This window comes from Notechis scutatus, chromosome 5, assembly GCF_049901735.1.
Source record: "Notechis scutatus isolate UNSWTSFEM ecotype Mainland chromosome 5, rNotScu1.2, whole genome shotgun sequence".
NCBI lineage: Eukaryota > Metazoa > Chordata > Lepidosauria > Squamata > Elapidae > Notechis > Notechis scutatus.
In genome coordinates, this window is record NC_142013.1 from 12,149,765 (window position 1) to 12,172,659 (window position 22,895).

The following is a 22,895-nucleotide window of genomic DNA, read 5'->3' on the forward strand; positions in this document are numbered from 1 at the left end:
GGTGTGATTCAACTGGTGTAACAACTGGTTCGGTGAGTGTGCAAGACCATTTTTAGCTATAATACAGTACTTACCTTCTGCTGCATCCCTGGTGAGTAAAACAGCTGATGCGCGGCAAACTGCTCTGTCACGCGAATCAGCTGTGCTCAAAAACAAGGAAATAAAACACAGGAAAAGGGCAGGGGTGAGTGGGCGGGGCCAAATGATCACCAGAACTACCAGTTTGCCCGAACTGGTCCAAACTGGCAGAATCCCACCCCTGAGTATAGGTACTACTATATGCAGTCTTGAAAGTCCTGCATGTCAAAACAAGATGGCGCTTGGAGTGTACAGTCATGGTTGCCTAAAGGAAGCAGAACAAAACAAAACAGATGGAAGAGGCCTGCACCCATAATGCAATGCACGCATGACCCCTGTGCAAGCATGCACGACCCCCCCCCTTGCACACACCACACACCTCTGCGCATGCACGCACAACCTCCCATGCCCCATGTGCCTCTGCGTATGCGTGTGCATCTCCTACACACACCCCTCCCGCCACGCATGCGTGGCAGATCCCCGACAATCAGCTGGATGGTGGGAGGCGCGCGCAAGATCGCAGTGGACCTGGTCCAGGGTGATGACTTGCATGCCGGTAGACATGGCTCTGCATGCCACTTCCGGCAAGCGTGCCATAGGTTCGTCATCACGGCCTTATACCATTCTGGACAAATGGCTGTCAGGTCTCTTCTTAAGAACCTCCAGCATTGGAGCACTCACAACTTCTGAAGGCAAGCTGTTCCACGAATTAATCTTTCTCACTGTCATGAAATTTCTCCTCATTTCTAGGTTGCTTCTCTCCTTGATTAGTTTCCACCCATTGCTTCTTGTCCTGCCCTCAGATGCTTTGGAGAATAGCTTGATTCCTTCTTCTTTGTGGTAGCCCCTGAGATTCTGGAACACTGTTATCATATCTTCTTTTCATTAGATTAGACTAGACAACTCACTTCATGTTTTATCCTCCAGCCCCCTAATCATCTTTGTTGTTCTTGTCTGCATTCTTTCTAGACATCCTTTATTATAGCTTAAGTTATACGATTTATTATGAAGGCAGTCCTTTAGTACAGAAAGCTGTTGTTTAAATATATTTATTTTTTAAAACCTCCCTATTGTCCTTTATTTTTCATCATTTCACTTTTACCGTACAAATGGTACCACTTAATGCATAGACTTTCACATTCATTGCATAAGCAGTATCTAGAGATATACATAACTATATATGTGTGTGTGTGTATGTGTGTGTGTGTGCATATGTATATGTATAAATAAATAAATACATTCATTGGTTTGCTGATATATCTTCATTAAAAGATGCATTTTTAAAATGTTTTTCCTGATTTTTGCTCCCTGAATTTTCCTTTATAAAACAAAGTTATAAACATAAAGAATGATCACTTTTTAATCCCTATGAATCCCCCCCCCCCCCCGGATTTTCCCCTTTTTCAGGTTTGTCCTTTAGTTTTTCCAAGAAAATGTGGTCACCACGCAGATGCCGCAACACTCCCCTGAAGAAATGGCAATTTTCTTAGCTTCTTTTTAATTTTTATATTCCATATTTATCAACGTGAATGAAATGAAACAAGAAAGCTTGAGATTAGGTAGATCCAAAGTCTTTCCTGGATGCATATTGCAATAATATCATTAGAGCTTTAGTAGCCTTGGAAGAACATCTTCTATGGATCTGGATTCTCTTGGAAAAGGAGGTGTACAGCATCTAACAGAAAATCTGCTTAAAATTGTTCCTGTAGCATTGACCTGCAGGGTAATTATGATCACACAATGTTGGTGAAATGCACTAAAAGCTGTTAGCTTTCATTCACACCTGTCATGGGTTTTCTATCTGTCACTCTCCTTAGGAAGAAGAAATACAGCAAAGGTTTCTATATATTTCAAAGCTGACATGATGATGTTCTATCAGCCTCTTACTTTTAGATCTCCTTTACCTGCAGATGCATAGAGAAACACATTAGCTAATCAAATATAAGCAGCGGCAGTTCTGCTTTACTCAAAGATAATATTACAGACAGAACTGCCTTCCTGCTTTACATGTGATTTTTTTTTTTAGGATCGTTTTTGCTTCATTATTTCTCCAAATACAATCAATGAGAAATCATACTGCATTAGGAGGCTATTAACTTTTTGTAAGGCTATGACCCTATAGGAAGGAAGGGAGGAAGGGAGGGAGGAAGGATGGAACAGGGGAGGAGAGGAAGGAAAGAAGGAAGATGAAGGAACAGGAGAGGGAGGAGGAAGGAAGAAAGGAAGGAAAGAAGGAAAAAAGGAAATAAGGAAGAGGAAAGAACAGGAGAGGAGCGGAGGGAGGGAAGGAGGGAGGGAGGAGGGAAGGAAGGGGAAGGAACAGAAGGAGAGGAGAGGAAGTAAGTAAGTAAGTTTTAATTTATATGCTGCGGTGTCTGACAGGGAAATCAAAATTAGAACCAAGAAGATGCAGGATGGCGTTCACAATGCAACGTTTTATATGTGTATTCACATACAATTTTTGTTCTTCACCTCAGTTTATTTTACAAGGTTCCTGTTGGGATATGAAACAAAATCAGAGCCATCCTCAGATCTTGGGAGAAAACACGAGATATAAATCTAAAAACTGAACAAACACATTTAATCTGTAAAGAAGCTTGGGGCTACTTAATTTTTTTCTTTCTTTTAAGTGGGATGAGGGTGATGGAATTTTGGTTGTTCCAGCCATTGAAAATGGCTGGAAGCAATGTACTAATGAAATCCTTGTTCTTCGCATGCTCCTGTTAATCATTCGGAAGAAATACTGATTGATTCATGATGCTTTCTGTGCATTGCCAACATTTTGAGATCCACAAAAATAAAGAAAACCACAAGTCGAGTTAGTGCTTCAGAAAGAATTAGAGAATGGAAAGGTCAAGATGAGGAAGCCTTCTCCGTTAAATTGACACGGAAGAAGGTTAACCTTTACAGAAAAGAGGGTAGAAACTAGACACTCCAAAATTTTAGTGGCCTGCTGTAGACAACACAGGCATCTGTTATTTTATTTTGGATGTTGCATTAGCCCTTTTCAGAATGCAAGACATTCAGGTAAATCTAGGTGTTCTCCAAAGCAGCTTTCTCCTTTCATTAACACCTCCATGTTTGCCACTTATCGATAAAATTGTGGGAAGAGCAAGACGTATAGAGGGAGTCCTCGATTTATGACTTTAATTGGGCCTGGAAATTACTGTTGTAGGTGGTGACCGTTGTAAAGATGGTTATTACGCGACTGACCCAATTTTATTACCCTGTTTTTGCAGAGACTTTTAAGCACACACCATGATTCTTATGCAAACCCATTGTTCGCCATGGGCCTGTTTTTGCTGGAAGTAAACCAGAAGTAAACACTGGATTCCGGCAAAAATGATGTAAATTGTAGTCACCTGATCATGGGACACAGCAAACAGCGGTAAATGCAGGTTGGTTGCTAAGCAACCAAAATGGGGTAACTGCGGAGTGGGTGTTGGAACTTCAGAACCAGATCGTAAGTAGCTTTTTTTTTGGGGGGGCTTTATTAGAACTTTGGTCACTAAGCAACCAGTTGTAAGTTGAGGACTACTTGTATTAAGAAGCTTTTGCTTCCCTTGTTTGCTTGCTCTCTTCAGAAGTTAGAGAGGACATTGTCCCAACATCAGAGGTGGTATTCAGCAGGTTCTGACCAGTTCTGGAGAACCGGTAGCAGAAATTTTGAGCAGTTCGGAGAACCGGCAAATACCACCTCTGACTGAAGATTTTACAGTATCCTTCCCCTGCCATGCCCACCAAGCCATGCCCACAGAACCGGTAGTAAAAATAAATAAATCCCACCACTGCCAACATCTAATTGTCAGAGTATATTCATTAACTGGCAGAGACATGGTTAACAAAGTCAGCAAGTGCAGTAAGCATGGCAACAGACCAGCCAATGGGAGCTGACAGCTTCGGTGTGGTTTGTCTCTATGTTCTTTGCTGAGAATTTGAAACTGAAACTAACTTGCTTGCCATCTAAACTGAAAGTATTCTGTTCTGAGCTGCTGCTTGCTGTCTTTGATTATGTTATACTGAAAGAATCTACAAATGGTATTGTAAACTTTAGTCATGTTGTTATGTATATAAAGAAGCTATTGATCCTCCTGAATCAGTTATCTGTGTGTTTTCTGGACTTGAATTTCTGCTGCAAACTCTTAACACTAATGTACATGGATGGAAGGCACCACTTCATAGTCTGTGTGCCAGGGCTCCAAGTAACATAGCCACAGCAAAAAGAACTCTGAGGCAGGCATATTCCTCAAAGAACAATTTATTAGGATATATCATATTGGCACAAACCTGGTTAAAAAAACGGCTCTAAAATTCCCGCCGGTTTCCACCTAATTAAAAGTCTTGACACTGCCCCAAAGTCATCGGTCACAAGGTCCAATCAGCACGCAGTCCAGTTGCTAAATGATCCCAGTCTCCGCCTTCTGAACTGCATGGATGTCCTTGTGTTCTGACCCAACCCTGTTACCAAGAAAATCTCAAACAAATGCAACAACTCAAACCTTCACAGCTTTAATCTACAAATAAACTTCTTTGTAGATAAAAGATGGCTTGCAGCCAATTAGTCCAACCAGAAAAGCCTTAACAGAATTCTTCAGATAAGCTGGAGTCTCTACACACAATGCTGGGTTCTTAGAGTGTTTTTGCCTGCTGCAAAGGCAAAAACCCTTTTGAAACCAGGCTTATATTCCCTGGAGGGACGGGCCATTACGTTGCATCCTTACTCCCGAGTCACCTGTGCTACTCCAGCTGTTCTACAAATCATCCTGCGTGCACGCGCACTTGGCACAGGCTCCTAGGGAACCTCCTCATCACTGCTGCCAGCCCCCACAATCCCTGAAGGCAGCAGTCCACTCCCTGATGGTCCCGGCCCCTCATCCGAGTCCTTGCTCTCCTCCACTGTCCTCACCTGCTGCCGGCTAACCACAACACCTCGGTTCCCAGAGGAAATAATTTTATTTTGGCTACAGCACCCCAACTATCTCTACTTCCCTCCTCCCTGCCCCTCAGCTCTAGTCTGGGTCAGCCCTTAAACAACAGGAAAGAAAATGGCCTCCAGCCAGCCAGCTTTAGGGTTGACACTATGGAGATTCTCAATCATCCAGATTATGGTTGTCCCAAAGGTGCTTTTCCAAAAGGCAACTGGATTTTTTTTTTCCTTTTGCTTCTCATCCTCAGTTCTAAAGAACTTTTTCCAAAGGGAAAAAAAATCAAGAAAGTCCAGTTGCCTTTTGAAAAAGCACCTTTGGAACGGGAATGGGACAATTTGGGGCAGCCAACTCACACCTGGTCAACTTGGCATGGCCAACTTGGCACGGCCAACTCACAATGGCCAACTTGCGGCTGGACAACTTGCTGTGACCAAGTCACTGCAGGACCACTCACTGGGGGATAATTCAACAATTCAATTTAAGTATTAAAAATTATTTTAATTTTTGTCATTCACATTTTGTCCCTCCTTTTGCATCCTGTCTTCAATGATTCTATTCCACCGTTTGGAATAGAATTCTTTATATTGGCCAAGTGTGATTAGACACACAAGGAATTTGTTTCCGGTGCATAAGCTCTCAATGGACATACAACAATAGATCATTATCGTAGTCATTGTAAAAAAAACACATTCATCATAAAACATTAAATACAACACTTAGTGATAGTCATGGACAATAAATAAGCAATCAACATAAATCATACTAGGATACTAAGAATATAAATTGAAAGATACAAGCAACAAAGTTATAAGAAAATAAGGAGATAGGCAATAGGGAAGATGAGAATAATGATGATAATTTATTCGATATTAATGTAACTCTTGTTCTGTTGCAAGTTGTTGGTGATTAGTTGTCCTTAGTAAGCTCATTCTTTCTTTCTCCCTTTAAAACTCACAGATAACAGATGAGATATAAAATGCCTTCAAACAAGTTTTTAAAAATTAACATTCGCTTCACTTTTTTTCTTATTTGACCCTTACTAGACTTATGGAGAGGAGATATTTCAAATATAATGAATACAGCACCACAGCCTGGATTATTGCTTTCTAGCCCAAACTAAAACTCAACTGTCTACATCAGTTAGATTAATTAATTTCATAATGGAACTGGTTCTGACAGATGAGAACTCATCTATTAAAGGAAATAATTTAAAAGCTCAGCTTGTTAAAAGCAACCAATTGTTGGCAGAAACTTCAATGTTTATTGACATTTTTGCTGTCTTGGGGGTAAATAATAGCCAAATCGATGAACACAGAATGAAATATTATTTCTATTATTGATGCTCCTGGGTTGAGAGAATAATGAAAAGTGGTGGACAGGGAAAAAAGAACATTTTTTTCTCCTTTAACAAATGAAAAGGCAGAAATGTTAAATACAACAACACAGCACAAGCAGTCTATAGCAAGACAGTGTGGTTTGAAGCATTTTTAAAATTTATTTATCAGTTGTCATAAATGCACTGCTGCCATAATGAATATATTTAATTGCCCAGCCTTATACTCGACCCTGTCAAATAATATGATCCACATTCTATACCTCTCACCATTCTTGTACAGGTAGTTCTCGAGTTACAAATGTAACCTGCCCATTCAATTCGTAATCTGAGGATTCATGGGAGTGAATGTTGTACCTTGAACGGATCACTGCCTCCTTTCGGCCAGTATTTGTTAATCGAATGCACGGTTCGTTAAGTGCGCACGAGGTATTTCAGGGTGGGAAAGGCCATGGGGAGGTGCTAGTGATGGAATAGGCCAGGGGTAGGGAAACTTGGCACTTCTATCACTTATGGACTTCAACTCCCAGAATTCCTGAGTGAGCCATAAAAGGTTCCCCATCCCTGGCCTACTGGTTTTTCAGTTGTGGAGGGAATCAATTTTTACTTGAATGGGACTGTTTAATATACAAATGTAGGACATACAAAGAATATAAATATTCCTACATTTGTATATTAAACAGTCCCATTCAAGTCAAAAATTGATTTCCCCCACAACTGAAAAACCAGTAGACCAGGGATGGGAACCTTTTATGGCTCACTCAGGAATTCTGGGAGTTGAAGTCCATAAGTGATAGAAGAGCCAAGTTTCTCTACCCTTGGAATAGGCCAACCTGCTTAAGACCACCCAAGGCTTCCCTGACCCACTGAAATACCTCATGCTCCCCACAATTGCTTCCCCCCCACCCAACCTGCCACACGTACTTACTGTGCGAAGATCTAGCGAACTGTCTCCTCTCCAGCCTCTCAGTCGCGTGTGCCCTTCTGCAGCTCTGTTTTGATGTGTGCAGGCCTCACCTGGCACTGTGCAGGCCTAAATGGAGCACTGGGGAGTGGGCCTGCCCCTCCGAACCTCGATTTTGGCTTGCAAAGTGCAGAACGAATGTTGCAGAGCCTCTGTGGTTGTTCATAAGGGCGAACCACTGGCGGGGTGCTGCAAGATTCGTAGTTTCAGGACTTGTTCTTAAACACTAGGGGGTGCTGTGATGACCCAGGGCAAGGCACGAAAATCACACAGCCAGCTGAGAATTCAAACTCCCTTTTAATGGTCCAAATTCCTCCCCCTCAATTGCTCCCACGTTCTTAGCCAGTCCCAGAGCAAAGCACGCACGCACACCCACAGCGCATGGATGCACCCAGCACAGTAAAGCAAAGGAACAGGGAAAGGAGTCCACGAACCAAGGAACAAACAGTGAGTCCATAAAGTAAGGAATAAGCAAGCTGTCCTGCAAACTCCAAATGTCTGTACTGGCACACTCAACTCTACCAATTCAGCGTTTGCTCCCGACAAATGCCCCTCCCCACAGCATCTCCTTAAATCTCAGTCCCCAGGTGTGCCTTGTGAAGAGGGGTGGGGCGCTCTCCTCCTGAGTCATCGGGTCAGCCTGTGCTGTTCCTGCCTTCTCTCCACTCTCCGTACTCTGGGATCAAGAGTGGTCGGTCCTTGCTCATCACGTCGCTTCTCATGTCCACTGCTTGCCCTCTCTCGGTTATCATTCCCCTGTTCCTCCCTGCTAACAAGCCGTCCCAATCCTGAAGGGCCCTGGGTTGCCTCGGCCTACTCCTCCCCACATTCCTCCGAAGGCAATGAAGCTTCCCCGTCAATCTCCATCGGCTCCAGCTCTGGCTCATCCTCCTCCTCAGATTCAGGCTCTGACGGGGGCATGACAGGCGCTGATTGCATAACTTCAAACCTTCGCTAAGGGAACGCTCGTAACCCAGGGATTACCTGTATCTGTCACCAGTTGTCTCAATGGGGTTCCGTCCAGTGGGTGGGGGGGAGGGAGGGAAAGCAGGTCCAAGGTCTGCTGGGACTCAAAGGAGTGGGAAACATAGCACAGGGTGCTTCAGAGGGCAGAAAAGGACTTTGGAGGTCCAGGGTAGATGGGCTTCAGACTTCACTAGGCCTCCTAGGGCCTTTCCTTGAGGCACCCTCTGCTCTCCTTAACAACTGTATCATGGAGAGGAGGTGGGGGATGTTAACCGAGGCAATTACATGGTTGTCTTGCTTAATGGTTATCACAACTTGCAAGCGTAACAGGCAGGCTCCATTGTAGTCATCAATCAAGAACCACCTGTAAAAAAAGTCTTTCCTTTATCCGTTCGGAATCTCCTCACGTATAGATTCAGTGGCTGATCCAAAGTTCTAACCTTTCTAAGTTAATTTTTATTGAAAAAAATATTACAAAATGAAATATTTAAAGGGGGGGAAGATCCAAGGGGAAAGTGGTGAGGAAAAATAAAAAGAATGAGAGAAAATGAAGAGAAACAGGATGACTCATGGAAAAAAAAAAAGGCTCCTAATCTTCTTTACAGCAGTTCTAAATGCGTTAAGATCAGGGGTGGGATTCAAATTTTTTAACCACCAGTTCTTTGGGTATGGTTTAGTTGGTGGGCGTGGCCTGGTGGTCATGTGACTGGCTGGGCGTGGCCAACTCAATATCACTCACATCAAGGCACGCATCTCCTCGCCTGGCCTCGCCTGGCCTGTGGGGATGCTGCAACAGTCATAAGTGTGAAAAACGGTCATAAGTCACTTTTTTCAGTGCCATTGTAACTTTGAATGGTCATTCCACACAAGCAAAGTACCAGCAAAGGAGGGGGGAAAAAACTCCAGAGAAGTTTCAGAGACAGGAAGTCTAGTCCTGCCAAGAATGTAATAAGGGTTAACGGAGAGGCAGTTTCTGTAAGCAACACCAGAATGTTTCCTTCCTGCCTTCCTTACAGGATTAGGCCAGTAATTTCTTCTAACAACCGGTTCTCTGAATTACATAAAACGTTAACAACCGGTTCTCGCGAATAGGCGTGAACTGGTAGAATCCCACCCCTGATTAAGATGCTATCTTCTAAAATGTTGCATCAAAACATGCCTTCTTTTCATAATCTCTCCAAGTTCTAACATTGTGAAAGCAAGAGAACTTTATAGGTGGAATTTTAAACCTATTTGATAACATTGTTGCTACTTTAAGGCTCTCTATTTTTTAAGATGACAGATTATTTATTGAAAGTGTTCGGTAAATAAAAAATTAGAATCCAAAATGGGTGAAAAAAGCAAACTGGCTATAAACATTTGGGTTCCTCTAGATCCGTGATGGCGAACCTATGGCACGCATGCCACAGGTGGCATACAGAACCATTTGTGCCGATACGCGAGCTGCAGACAAACTTACCTCACTGGGCATGTGTGCACCTCACAGCTGATTTTCAGCCTCCCAAAGGCTTGAGGAAAGTTTCTGCAGGCCGAAAAGTAGCCCTGTTTCATCACTTCCTGTTTTTCCAAAAATACCGGAAGTGACGAAACGGGGCTAGTTTTTGGCCTGCAAAGCCTGCAGAAGCCTTGGGAGCCGAAAGCCTGCAGAAGCCTTTGGGAGGCCGAAAAAGGCCTCAAACTGGCCGAAAATCAACTGTGAGGCACAGTACAGGTAAGGGGGAAGTGAGGGTGGCAAGTGGGTGGGTATTAGGCGTGCATGCATAGGGGGCATGCATTGCCTTCAGGGTGCTGGTGAGTGCGAGTGTGCAAGCATGCACACAAGTTTTGGCACAGGAGCCCAAAAAGGTTAGCCACCACTGGTCTAGATGCTGGTGCAGTAAAGCTCTCTTTGCTACCATCAACTGCCTGCATGAGTTTATGCAGTCCATACCCTTGAATGGAGAAAGTACCCTTCACTTAGATCATAGAATAACAGAGTTGGAAGGGACCTTGGAGGTCATCTAGTCCAACCCCTTGCTTTAGCAGGAGAGTCTATTCCAAATATTAGCCTCTACCTAGGATCGAACTCACAGCCTCCTGATTGTGAGACAAGAGCTCCACTTCATAGAAGTATGCATATCACATTCATGTAGGTAAGGGACATTTGTTGCTGCCAGAGAGTTTGAATTCATTCTTACTAGGACTTTTTAATCTCCCTCAAGGCACAAATATCCAGGCTCAAATTAATTTACTTTGGACACCTAATCCAAAGACACGGAACTCTAGGGAAGTCTATAATGTTGAGAAAGGTGGAAGGAAAGAGAAAGGGACTGCCAGCAGCAAGGTGTATGGTGTCAATTACTGTGAACAATGAGGACACTGTTGGAAGACTTGAGGGACCAGGCTGCAGACAGATCCTCCTGGAAAAAAAAACCCTCATGGATGTGATGGCTAAGAATTGATCGACATAATCCATCAAAAATGGGACCTCTAATTTCAGAAGCCTGCCAGCCCAGCAAAACATACTGCCGAGTGCACTAATTCAAGAGCTCCTAACAGCTGCAAGCACAGTGCATGGAGAGTTAATTGACCTATTTATTGCATATAATTGGGCCCATTATTATAATTAAAGAAGCATTCCTTTTTTTTTATGGTTGCTATGCAGTTTTCCAGCCTTTAAGGTGGCTGTTGGGGAAGAACGGGCAAACATTTAGGAGAAGGAAACAATTAGCTTTTGCTAACTGATGTCCTCCCACTTGGCCTCCAGAAACGGAGAATATTTATAGGGCTGTCTTGTTATTTCCACAAAATCCTTAACAGCTGTAATTTTTTAAAAAAGGTAGTGGATTAATTTGAGAACCTGAAAAATGGGAAGGTTTCTTTTTATGCTTAATGAATCTCCTTTTACGTTTTAAGTATGTTATTATTCTTAGCTGCGCTAATGGCCGTTTTGAATGGAGGGAGAGAGAGAGAGAGAGAGAGACTATAAAAGTATTTTTTTTTAATTTTGTATTTTTTATCCCATGCCTATCAAAAAGAGCTCAGGGTGCTCTACCTAAGTGTAGAAAGTTAGCACCCACCCCTCCTAGAAGAATGAAATATTTTAGGAAGTACTGAAAAGACAGAATATTATATTTCCCCTAAAAGAGAAATAGAAATCTTAAGGGAGACAGAAACTCAGCTTCAGCTAATTGGTGCCCACTGAGAAGGTCTAGGCCAGGGTGTCCAACCTTGGCAACTTTAACTTGTGGACTTCAACTCCCAGAATTCCTCAGCCAGCAAAGCTGGCTGAGGAATTCTGGGAGTTGAAGTCCACAAGTCTTAAAGTTGCCAAGGTTGGACACCCCTGGTCTAGGCCATCCTATCTACAAAACAAAAGAGCTTGATGAGCTCTTCATCACCACTCCAGGGTGATGAGATTAAGACATGACCCCTCAGGACATTATACGATTAACCCATCTAGCAGCAGGGCTCACGGCATTGCAAAACCTCCTAAGGACATTACATCAGCCCAAGCTTCAACCAAACTTATCTCAGACAAACATGACCCCACATGGCCCCATTGGGAGTCTGACAATAAAATAGAATAATTTCTTGCACAGGAACAGGAAGCTCAAGGGCAAGACCCAAGAGAGGGTATAAATAACCCTCACTCTCCACTCCATGGGGGTCAGCTGAACCAGGACCATGGGCTTGATGGTTCTGCTTCATTAAATCATCTTTCCAATCAGCCTCCATGTTTCCAGTGTCTTTCACCCCACTTGGAACGGAACCAGATGCGACATTTCTTCCAACGTAATAGAAATCCTACATAATAGTTCAAGACTGAAAGATAACAACGGTCCCAGGGTAGGAATGGAAACGCCAGGCATCTGAGTGTCATAAAGAGATCATTCCCATCCTAACAGGGATCCCAATCCTGCAAACTGAATCAAAATGAATCCATCCAAAACCTTGGCTAAATATCAGCGGTGCAATTTGGCATTTAAAAACTCAAAACTAAGCGGGAAGAGCACAAGCTTCTTGTTAAGAGTCACCAACAGATTTGAAGTAAAACATCTGTGCCACACAGCATTGTTTTGTGCAAATCATGACATGCCTTAACAGATTATTTTTCCAATTCAGCAGTTTTTAAGATATATTGACTTCAATTCCCAGAATTCCCCAGCCCACTGTAAACTCCAATTCCCAGAATTCTCGTGTATGGCATGCTAGCTGAGGAATTCTGGGAATTGAAGTTCACCTGTCTTAAAGTGGCCAAGTTGGAAAAACACTGCTTTAGCACAAGGCAAAAGGCTTGTTCAATAAACCATTGCTTAATGCAATCCTACATTATTCCCAACTATTGACAATGCTAACAGAATGGGCAAGAATTGCTGAGGTACCTTTGTCTGTGCTGGTATTCTGACCCAGCTCCCCAAACACGACAAACCCTCTGAAGTTAAATCAATGATTCCTTTATTAGGAGCGCCAGCAGTTCTGGCAGAAAGTTTCTCTCTCATCGCCAGCTAAGAAGTCTGTCTGGCAGGGAGATGAATAGCTGTCTGCCACGCCTATTCATCTCTGCCCCCTGCCTTTTATCCCCAGACCTAGGGTGGGGCTTCGCTAGCAGCGGTCGCTCTTCCATCCCAAGGACCGGCCCACATATTTCCACTGCTGTCCTCTCCTCTGCCTTCTGCGCATCTGCTTACCAGGCACTGGACCCAGCTGTTCCTCCTCTTCCTCACCAGCCACCTCCTGACCTGAAGGCTGTTGACTCTCCATGCGAACTGACGGACAGCCGTCTCTGCCTTCCTCTCTGACAGCTCCATTCTCTCTTCTCCCTTGGAGCTCTCGGGTTGCCTTGATGCTGACTCTTGACTCCCATTCCTCCTCCTCATCTGATTCGGCTGCTGGAGGGGCCGGTGGCTGACACACCACAACCGCTGGCTAAGAAATCTGGGAGTTGTGGTCTAAGCATGCCCAGATAGCTTCAGGTTCAAGAAGTCTGCCCTACGTAATCACAGACTGCAAAATCGGTATGCCTAATATGCACACTCTGCTTGGCAGCTTGGAAAGCAGACCTTTGTGGACAGCAATATGCCAGATGGACCAATGATAAGACTCACTAGCGAGCTATTTTTTTAATGTAAGGTGCTGTTGAGATCAAGCATTCAGTCGCGTCTCTTGCTCCCTTTATACGTTATAAAATAACATCTTGTGCTGTAGTTTTTTCCCCCCAAGTCACAGTAACATCCTTGCAAAAGCCTCATCTTGCATAATTTAGATATTTGAGTTGTAAAGTGCACAGGAATTCTTGCTCAGGGAATAAAAACCAAAAGGAAACTTAGGATTTAGAAGTTGAACATGCAGCTTGATAGACCCACTGAATACAGGTAGCCCCCTACAATTTGCTTAGTGACTGCTCAAAATTACAACGGCACTGAAAAATGTTAACTTATGACCGTTTTTTCATAGTTACAACCTTTGCAACATCCCCATGATCACGTGATTAAAATTCGGATGCTTGACAACTGACTCATATTTATGACGATTGCAATGTCCTGGGGTCATGAGATCCCCTTTTGCGACCTTCTGGCAAGGGAAGTCAACGGGGAAGCCAGATTCACTTAACAACCGGGTTACTAACTTATCCACTTCACAACGGTGGCAAAAAAGGTCGTAAAATGGGGCAAAGCTCACTTAAGAAATGACTCACTTAACGGCAGAAATTTTGGGCTCCATTGTGGTCATACGTCGAGGACTACCTGTACTCACCACTATGAATAGTGACCACCTAAGGAGGAAAGCTGAGCAGAAGCCTATCAACCAGACAATATTCTTTTTCTTGCAATGCTACCTAATATTATTCCTACAGGTCTGAGGTAGAAATAAAGGTGTTCTCTTGGTTGCTTTCTTGCAGATGTTCTATCACCCAAGCTAGGTGACATTCTAATTGCATTGATGGTGTTACCTAGTATGGGTAATAAAATGTCTAAAAGAAAACAACCAAGCTCAGAGAACACCAAGGACCCTTCGTTTCAACCCTGAGCTGCAAATATTCTTCTTTATCGCTACCACAGTTTGCAATTAATTTTCCAACCCTTCCCTCCATTTAATTCGCAAGCATTGCCACCATTCTAGATCTGGGCGTGTACTTCAAAAAAATGTACGCCAGAAGTGCTTCAGGCTTCCTTGGTCGAAAGCAAGCGGCATGAAAAATAGGTGCTACTGCTTTACAATTTAAATTTAAATTTTTTTTCAAAGCAATGTAAGAAATGATTCCTCCAGAACGTTATTGAAATTAGGCTGCAGACACACAAGCATTTGGTTCAAAACATCACCCATTCTTTGGAGGGTTTAAAAGATGGTTTGGCAAAGGGAATTAAGCGAGGCATGACAAATCAAGGCCATGTTCACATTTTGGGAAATCCCAGAATCTTTTCCATGTATTTAACTCAAGCATAAATTGTGCCCTATCTCATATAACCTTTGCAGCAGTTCTTAGAGGGCTTGGACCCAGGTTTAACACTGAATGTGAATTTAAGGCTATGGCTATGTTGGGAGCCCAGTTCACAGGAACCCTGAATGCCTGAAAATCAATTGTTGCATTTTTGCATTGCAAAAATCCTGCCAGAGTCTTTCATTTTCTGCTAGTTTCTAGGCGTATGGACTTCAAATCCCAGAATTCCATAGCCAGTATAGCCGTAGATGAGAATTCCAGATATTGAAGTTTATAGCTTTGGAAGTTGCCAAGTTTGGGAAATACTGTTCCAAGTTTTCTGCAAGAGAACCCAAGCGGGTTGTGGTTGAAGGCCTCCTGTTTGATTTTAAATATATCTTGCATAGAGAGGGAAAAGAGCAATAGCAATAGCCCTTAGACTCATGTACCATTTCACAGTGCTTTACAGCCCTCTCTCAGCGGTTTACACAGTCAGCATACTGACCCCCAAAATGGAGTCTTCATTTTATCGACCTCGGAAGGATGGAAAGCTGAGTCAACCTTGAGCCAGTCAGAATTAAACTCCTGGCAGTTGGCAGAGTCAGCCTGCAATACTGCATTCTAACCACCGCGCTACCAGAGTTCCTTTCTTTCTGAATTGTTTAAAAACCAAATAATGTTGACATTATTCCCCATGATTTAAAATAAAATCAGAGGGGAAGCAAAGCCATTCCTTCCTCTGGCCAAAGGATAGCTAAATATTCTTGTGCTCAGCTCTTTAGCCACAATTTTCTCTTTCCCACCCTGTGAGGCCCAAAATGATCACTGCCTTGGACCATTTTGCCTGAGTCGTTGCATTTCTTGGCTCACTCTACAACAAACCGACACAGCAATCTTTCCCACATCCAAAATGGCAGCCACTGAAGCCTCCACCACAGGATACGTGACAGTGTTTTACTAAAGAGACTTGGGAGTGGGCTCTTACAAGCAGGCAAATACAGCCACATCAACTACTGTATATTCCACAGTTAGATCATATGAAGAAAGCCACCAGGTTCACGGTTGGGGGCTAAGTTTAAGTGGATCTTGTAGTCATCCTTGGACTATCTCTATTGAAAAGAAGGATTGGGGGTAACATGATAGCAGTATCCCAGTATTTGAGGGACTACCACAAAGAAGAGGGAATCAACTTATTTTCCAAAGCACCTGAGAGCAAGACAAGAAACAATGGATGGAGACTAATCAAGGAGAAAAGCAATCTGGAATTAAGAAGAAACTTCCTAACAGTGGGGATAATTCCCCAGTGGAACAAATTGCCTCCGGAAGTTGTGGATGCTAAACTGGAGCCTTTTAAGAAGAGACTGGACACTCACTTTGTCTGAAATGGTATAGGATCTCCTGCTTGAACGGGGTTGGACTAGAAAACCTTCAGGGTCCCTTCCAGCTTTATTCTGATTGATTGCTTCTTATACAAAATCATTATTCTGAAATAGCTGCTCAGTTTAGTTGAGGTGAATTTTTAATTTATGATCCTTGCTCCCACTGCAGGGCTTTGGTCTATTTAACATACCTAGCTGATTTCCTCTGATATGTGCCCAATTCAAATGTTTTCAGCAACCAGAGGTTCTCACTGACATGAGAGTAGCAAAAAAGCAGCCTTGAGCAAGGTCTGTCAAAGCAAACTTTCCCGGCCATCTTCCATAAATGCTACGGCTGCAGCTCCAGATGTCCCAGTCAGCATGGCCTCTTGTCGGGAATCCCAAGACTTGTAATTCCAACACACATGGAAAACACCATATATGGAGAAATCTGGATTACAGACAGACAGTTCTTCTAGCAAAAGCAATAGCCCTTAGAATTACATACCACCCTGTAGTGCTTTACAGCAGGGGTCTCCAACCGTGGCAACTTTTAAGACTTGCGGACTTCAACTCCCAGAATCCTTGGAGTTAAAATCCACAAGTCTTAAAGTTGCCACGGTTGGAGAGCCCTGCTTCACAGCCTTCTCTGGGTGATTTACAATGTAGAAGCATTATTTGCATATTGCCCTCAACAACGTGGGTCCTTATTTTGCAGACCTTGGAGGGATGGAAGGCTGAGACAATCTTGAGCCCTGTCAGGATTGAACTCCAGGCTGTGGGCAGAGTTAACCCACAATACTGCATTCCAACCACTGCACCCACCAGAGCTCCTATTATTACTCAAATCGGGGGTGTCAAACTCACGGCGTCATGGCAGCGTCATGTGATGTATCGGAACTCCCCCCCCCTTCGCTAAACCGGGCATGGGCGTGGTCAGTGCATGATGCATCTGGCCCGCGGGTCAGGAGTTTTGACAGCCCTGACTTAAATGAAAAGTAGGGAACGCGTATGGTGCTCCAGTTATTGCCTAATCAATTCCCACTGGTGTCCCTACTATTGACCAGGCTGGCTGGGGCAGCTGAGAGGCATAATATAACGGTCCTTCAGGGTCCACGGATTATCCACTCCTGCCTAGACTCCTCCTTTTCCTCAGCAGTTCAGGAGATATCTTCATGAGATATAAGCTTGTTCCCTAGAGATTTTTTTTTAAAAAAAAGTCTAACTAGCCAAACTAGAAAAACTGTAGCCTCCTCAGGTCATATTCTGCTGTTCAATTTGGACAATCAGATGCAACTGTCTTTTCGCAATAGCGGTATTGAGGTCCCAGAGGAATTCCATCAGCAACCCCTTCAGCAGATGCTCCATAGGTATGAATTGCAAGACCTGCTGTGGGGACTTTGAGTCGAGCAGGGTACTCATAAGTTCACTTAGCTGTTGCAAGTACCGGAAAACCGAGTCTGGAAGACCTTGATATCCAGCACAGAGCAAGACGGCATTGGTCCTTAGAGGCTGAGATGACGTGGGACAAGCAAAAGAAATACTCTGGAAACAGTTCTGCAATATGAAGACTAAACCAGCCATAAAGCGGGTGAAGCAAGAAAGAACAGGCAAAGCCAACGCATCTCCTTTTTGAAGCTGAGGAAATGCACCCAAGAGGCATTCTAAAAAATGCAGTTGATATTTTGGTTCTCCGTCGTGCAGTAAAGTACAGCTAAAAGCCAAGAGAGGTGCTGACTCCACGCTTCTAATTTCCAAGCCAAACCTATTTTCCTCACCGTAAAACAGTGGGAAGCCTAAAACCAAGCACTTTTTTTGACTCGTGCTATCTTGATCTGGAGTAGGTTCACAATATTCCATAAGTTCTGATAATTCAGACAACACCGATGATGCTGTAAGGACACAGCAGAATTGGCATTCTGCATACGTTGTCCGGATAAGATCGTCATGAATAGTTTGGCCAACCAAAGATTTTTCAATGGCTTCGTTAAGGCTCTTCAAGACCTCACCGCCACAGAAGGGAGAAAATTTAACTCTTGGCAATCGCTGGCCTTCCAAGATATACCATAAACGACAGTCGAGGTTGCCAGGTACTCCTTGTAAAACACAGCCCCTCCCAATGTTACCGAGAACATGCTCCTCAATCCAGTGGTTAAGGCATCCTTTGACCACCTTATCTTCCCAGGAGAGGGATTCCAGCAGTTTCCTCTCGTTGTAGGTGCAGAAATACCTGTTCCTTTGCCCAAACCATTTGGAATTCATGCTGTAGCCAGCATGAGGCTTCTTCACCAGCCAGTTGTTTCGGGCCAGGGGTTTCAATTGGAACCTCTGCAAGAAATATTGGACACAGCAGTCCCGCAAAGTGTTTAACCTGGCCTGCTCCACCTCGTCCATATGGTCAAAGAGACGGAGGTTCTCCGAAATGGTCTCTGTTTGCTGCTTGTGGAAGAACAGACAGCATTCTTCGTGGACCTTGAGAAACGACTCTGGTATCAAGTGCTGGGGAAACAGGGCTTTTGCCACCAGTTCTGACCCAAAGTTCTGCAGCATCTTAGATAAGACAAAGTGAATGGCCTCCCGGCCCAAATAGCGCAGGCAAATCACGTAGGCCTCAGAGTTCCCTGCTTTGCTCGTCGCAGGTTTAAAAACGTGAACCTCCTCAAAGGAACAGTTGAGGAGAAACAGCAAATTCACCGAACTGTGTTCAAACAAGGTGAACATCTTCAGGACAAAAGAGCCTCCAGGACTCAAAGTCATTAGAGCAGTGACCGTTTCACAGTAATGCAATGGGGAAACTAGTGTCTCTTGCTCACCTGGGTTGCCTTGGCAATCGAAACTCCCATCGGAGGTGACCAAATGAACAGTAGCCATGTTGCTTATGAAATGCTGAAGCCCTGTGAGATGATTCAGGCTCATGACATCTCCGGTGTTCTCTGGACCAAAATACCACCAGGGCAAAGTGTTGGCAATAAGCCGGTCATCCATAATCATCATAAGGGTATCATTCGCTTCGTGATATGGATTCAAAGTGTTGGCCACCCAGTTCCAGTCGCAAGGGATACGGTGAGACTTCAGATAATGGTTGAGGCTGGCTATAAAAGCCCCGGGGGCCTCACATAGATGGACTGAGTTGAGTTCGCCGTTCTGGAGAGCATCACTTGGGAGAAGAGGAAAACTGCAAACAATCTCGTGGAATTTGCACCACGCCTGCGTGCACAACTCAGCGCTGACCGATTTCTTGACATGGGCAATAACTTTCCCGGCTTTGTTGGTAAAGGAAGTGTGCTGGTGCCACTCATCCAGTTGCTTATCACTGAGTTTGTTCTTGACCTCGTTCAAAGAATCCTTGAGTGTCTCAAGAGAACCAAACGCTTTGTGGTGGGAGGTGAAAACCTGGCTGGGATCAGGCAACTGCCATTCATTGTTGGCTGCTTTGGTGTATGAAAAGGTCTTCTGGAACAGTTTTTCGATTTCTGCAAGTATATCTGTGCCAAACTGGTCAAGATTTATAGTCTGCTCATTGGACATGGTGTTCTGTTTGTTCATTTTCAAACCCAGGAGTATCCAGAAAGAAAAGGGAGAGTCTAAAAAGCAAAGAAATGAAGTAATGGTTTAAGAACTCAATAAAACACTTCCTTAATTTTTCATTTGGCGCAGAAAGAAAAAGAGACTTCCCCTATGTGGAGCATTTTATCTTGCAAAAAAAGATGAAACAAATATGAAAACAAAAATGTATAGTCCAATAATCAGAGGCAGATGAGGTGTTCTTGCCTTATTCTTCCTATACTGAAGACTTTTTTCCAATCTGCGTATTGAGGTTAACAAGTCCCAATATTTTAAGCACTGGGATTCAAGAACAGCAAAGAATTCTGGGTGATGTAGTGTAGTATACAGAGTATACTTAAATGGGAAGGCTGATCCTGAATGAAAAATATGTTAAGCACCAGAAAAGAATCCCTCTAATGAGAATTTTTAAATTTGTTCACTGAAATAATCAGATTCCCAAGTGATTAAGTTTATTGAATTTTGCAAATGCCACATTGGAATAAAAGCTAAGTAACCAACCAACTTCCATTTGTGCAAGAGATTCCAACTTCAAAGAACTTAAAACAAAAATGTTGCAGCTGGGATGACATGAAAAGAAGAAATATTTTTGAGCAAAGATAGTTTACTAATATGAAATTAAATATGCTAAACGACAAAAAACCACAAAGGCCAGTTTTTAAAAAAAATACAGAGCACTGCTCTTAACTCATTGTTTAGAAAATTTTTCCAGCATTTTAACAGATGACAAAAAAAACCCCCAAATCTCATCCTTTCAGCTGTTTAAAATGTTTGAGAAATCATCATTTGAGAAAACAATGAACTATAATTGGTATATATCTATATATAGTCTATTATAACTATTCTAATATATTTCAAAAGGACATTCAGAAATCATTTACAGTACATTAATTTAAATTTTCTGTAGCTCCCATTATACCACATTTAAAATGGTACGTCTTTCCATTTATTTCTAGAATAATTTCAAAATAAGGACACAAATATAAAAGAAACTGGGAAGCCAGATTGGTCTAGTGATGAAGGCATCAAGCTATAAACCAGGAGACTAATCCTGATTTAGGCATGAAAGCTGACTGGATGATTTTGGGCCAGTTACTCTCTCTCAGCCCAATTCACCTCACAGGACAGCTTTTGTGTGGAAAAAAGGAGGATGAAGGAGTATTAGATATGCTAATCGTATTAGATTATTAATAAAAATAAGGCAGAATACAAATAAAACCAAACCTTACCAGCTCACAGATCTCACTGAATTCAATGAACTTTGTATGCAGACATTGTGTAAAATGTATTATGGCTGTAAAATACTACGCGGGTCTAATTAAAAATAGCCTTCATAAAGTACAATGATTTACTCATAGATAAATGAATTTTGGTTTACTGCAGTAAAAGAGTTGTTTAAGTACCCACCTGTTAGAAGGAATGCATTGATTATTCTTCTGAACCTGGTTGCAAATACTTGGTAGGTCCAAGTTCTGCCTATTATGGAGAAAAAGTCCACAATTTCTGCAAGAAATAATCAGTCCGTTTTTATTTTTATAATGTATTTTCAATCTAAGACACTAACTTTGCTCTAGTAGACTTTTTTACCACCGTTTTATTGATTGGCAACACCAAACCTACCTTCTCTGATCTCAAAAAAATAAGCAGGGTGACACCTGATTTAATACAATGAGATACTAACAGGAAATTCTAAGTGTATAAACTATACTGACAAGTTTAAATAAAAATAAGAAGGCAGATCAATTTATCTTGTTGCTCAAGAAACATGCTGTCCACAAAGTGTCCAGAAGCTTAGCTCAATTAAAAGAAGCTGTCTTTTACTGATTCCTTTCAACTGAAGGTTTTTTAGGCAGCTAACCCAAATTGTACCGTATTATAAAAGCCATCAAAAAACTATATTTTATAATAAAAAGCACTCTACAGAGAGAATGCTAACTACTGGATGACCGCAAGGAATATAAATCCTTCAGTTCACCACCATTCAGTCAGAACAGAAGAGGCTTCTTGGATGAGAAGTGAAACATCTTCAAGGAAAAAACAAGGAAGTTATAGTTGCCGCTTGAAAAAAGCACTTTTGATTGAGAATCCACACAGATTTGAAAAAACTGATAAAAACACAGCAAATTTAGAAATATATCAGTATCATTGCAAAGAGAAGAACATGGGAAGAAAAAGAAGCATGAGTGGCACAGTCCTCAAGTCCAAGACCAAAATCAGCCAACATGGAAGAGATAATAAAGAAGGTGCAAAAGGCATTTCAACTAATATCAAAATTATTATAATTAAGAATGATCATATCGTTATTATTAAGGTGGCTGCCACATTGATGCAGAACAGCATGACAAATTTCCTAATTTCAGATAAAAACAGCACATAAAATAGTCCTTGCAGAATAATAATTAACACTGCTTGACCCAAGAGAGGATTTTTGTTTTTTAGATTTTACCCTCTGGCATACTAACAAAGGAGAAAATTTAAGTATATTCTGGTTGTGAATTATGGGAACTATACCAAAATGGGGAAACTATGGCCTAGAAACTATGACAAATAGCTTCAGGGTTTCCTGATAAAGGCTCTAATCCAGGGATCTCCACCTTGGCAACTTTAAGACTTATGGACTTCAACTCCCAGAATCCTCCAGCCAGCCATGCTGGCTGGGGAATTCTGGGAGTTGAAGTCTATAAGTCTTAGTTGTCAAGGTTGGACAACCCTGCTCTAATGCTTTGGGATCTCACAGCATCTGGTCAGATCTCAGCAGCCTGTTGATGAACAGAGAGCATCTAAGGATGTTTAAAGTTAAAAAACAAAACAAAACGAAACAGCCCATCCTACAAATATGAGCCACCCTTTCCGACATCACTTAATCCAGCACCCGTTAACCGAGCCCTTCTTCAGGTTTTCTAACCTGCCAACTTTCAAAACTCTTCAACTTCGGCTCCCATCATTCCCCGTCAACAGAATCCCTCTCCTAGGGGAGAAAACAACAACAACAACCTTATTTTACAACTTCACCTTTAAAATATATATATACATGTATATATCTTAGACTGAAACATCGTCCGACTCCTACGCATGCGCACTTTCGCCCTTCAGTTCCCAAAGTTCTTCACAGAGGGTTTTGAGCACATGCGCACCTCAAGGAGGCCGTCGCTGCGCGTGCGTAATCTGCAAGCGTGGCGTTGGGGCGTGAAAACAAAACTGCTCGAAGGTTTTTTTTAAACGGAATGCACATGCGCAGAAAGACTATCTCCGCGAGAGTCTTCCCGCGCTTGTAATTGGACGAGAGACCAGCGAGGCGGGAGGG

General features: G+C 42.7%; 1 protein-coding gene across 4 annotated transcripts; it reads right to left on the minus strand.

Moving 5' to 3' along the window:
* Positions 1 to 12,689: 12,689 nt before the first annotated feature.
* CMTR2 (cap methyltransferase 2) lies at positions 12,690 to 22,693 on the minus strand. 4 transcript variants are annotated; one of them, XM_026679923.2, is made up of 3 exons: positions 22,604 to 22,693; positions 20,999 to 21,094; positions 12,690 to 19,611 (listed from the first exon to the last, which is right to left on the minus strand). In XM_026679923.2, the coding sequence occupies exon 3, from the start codon at positions 19,571 to 19,573 to the stop codon at positions 17,282 to 17,284; it is 2,292 nt and encodes a 763-aa protein (XP_026535708.2). In that variant the 5' UTR covers positions 19,574 to 19,611; positions 20,999 to 21,094; positions 22,604 to 22,693; the 3' UTR covers positions 12,690 to 17,281. The 4 variants fall into 4 exon arrangements, with proteins under 4 accessions (XP_026535708.2, XP_087822260.1, XP_087822261.1 ...); XM_087966134.1 differs by having other exon boundaries at positions 20,999 to 21,067; positions 22,604 to 22,678; XM_087966135.1 differs by having other exon boundaries at positions 20,999 to 21,067; positions 22,497 to 22,663.
* Between the last annotated feature and the right edge of the window lie 202 nt (positions 22,694 to 22,895).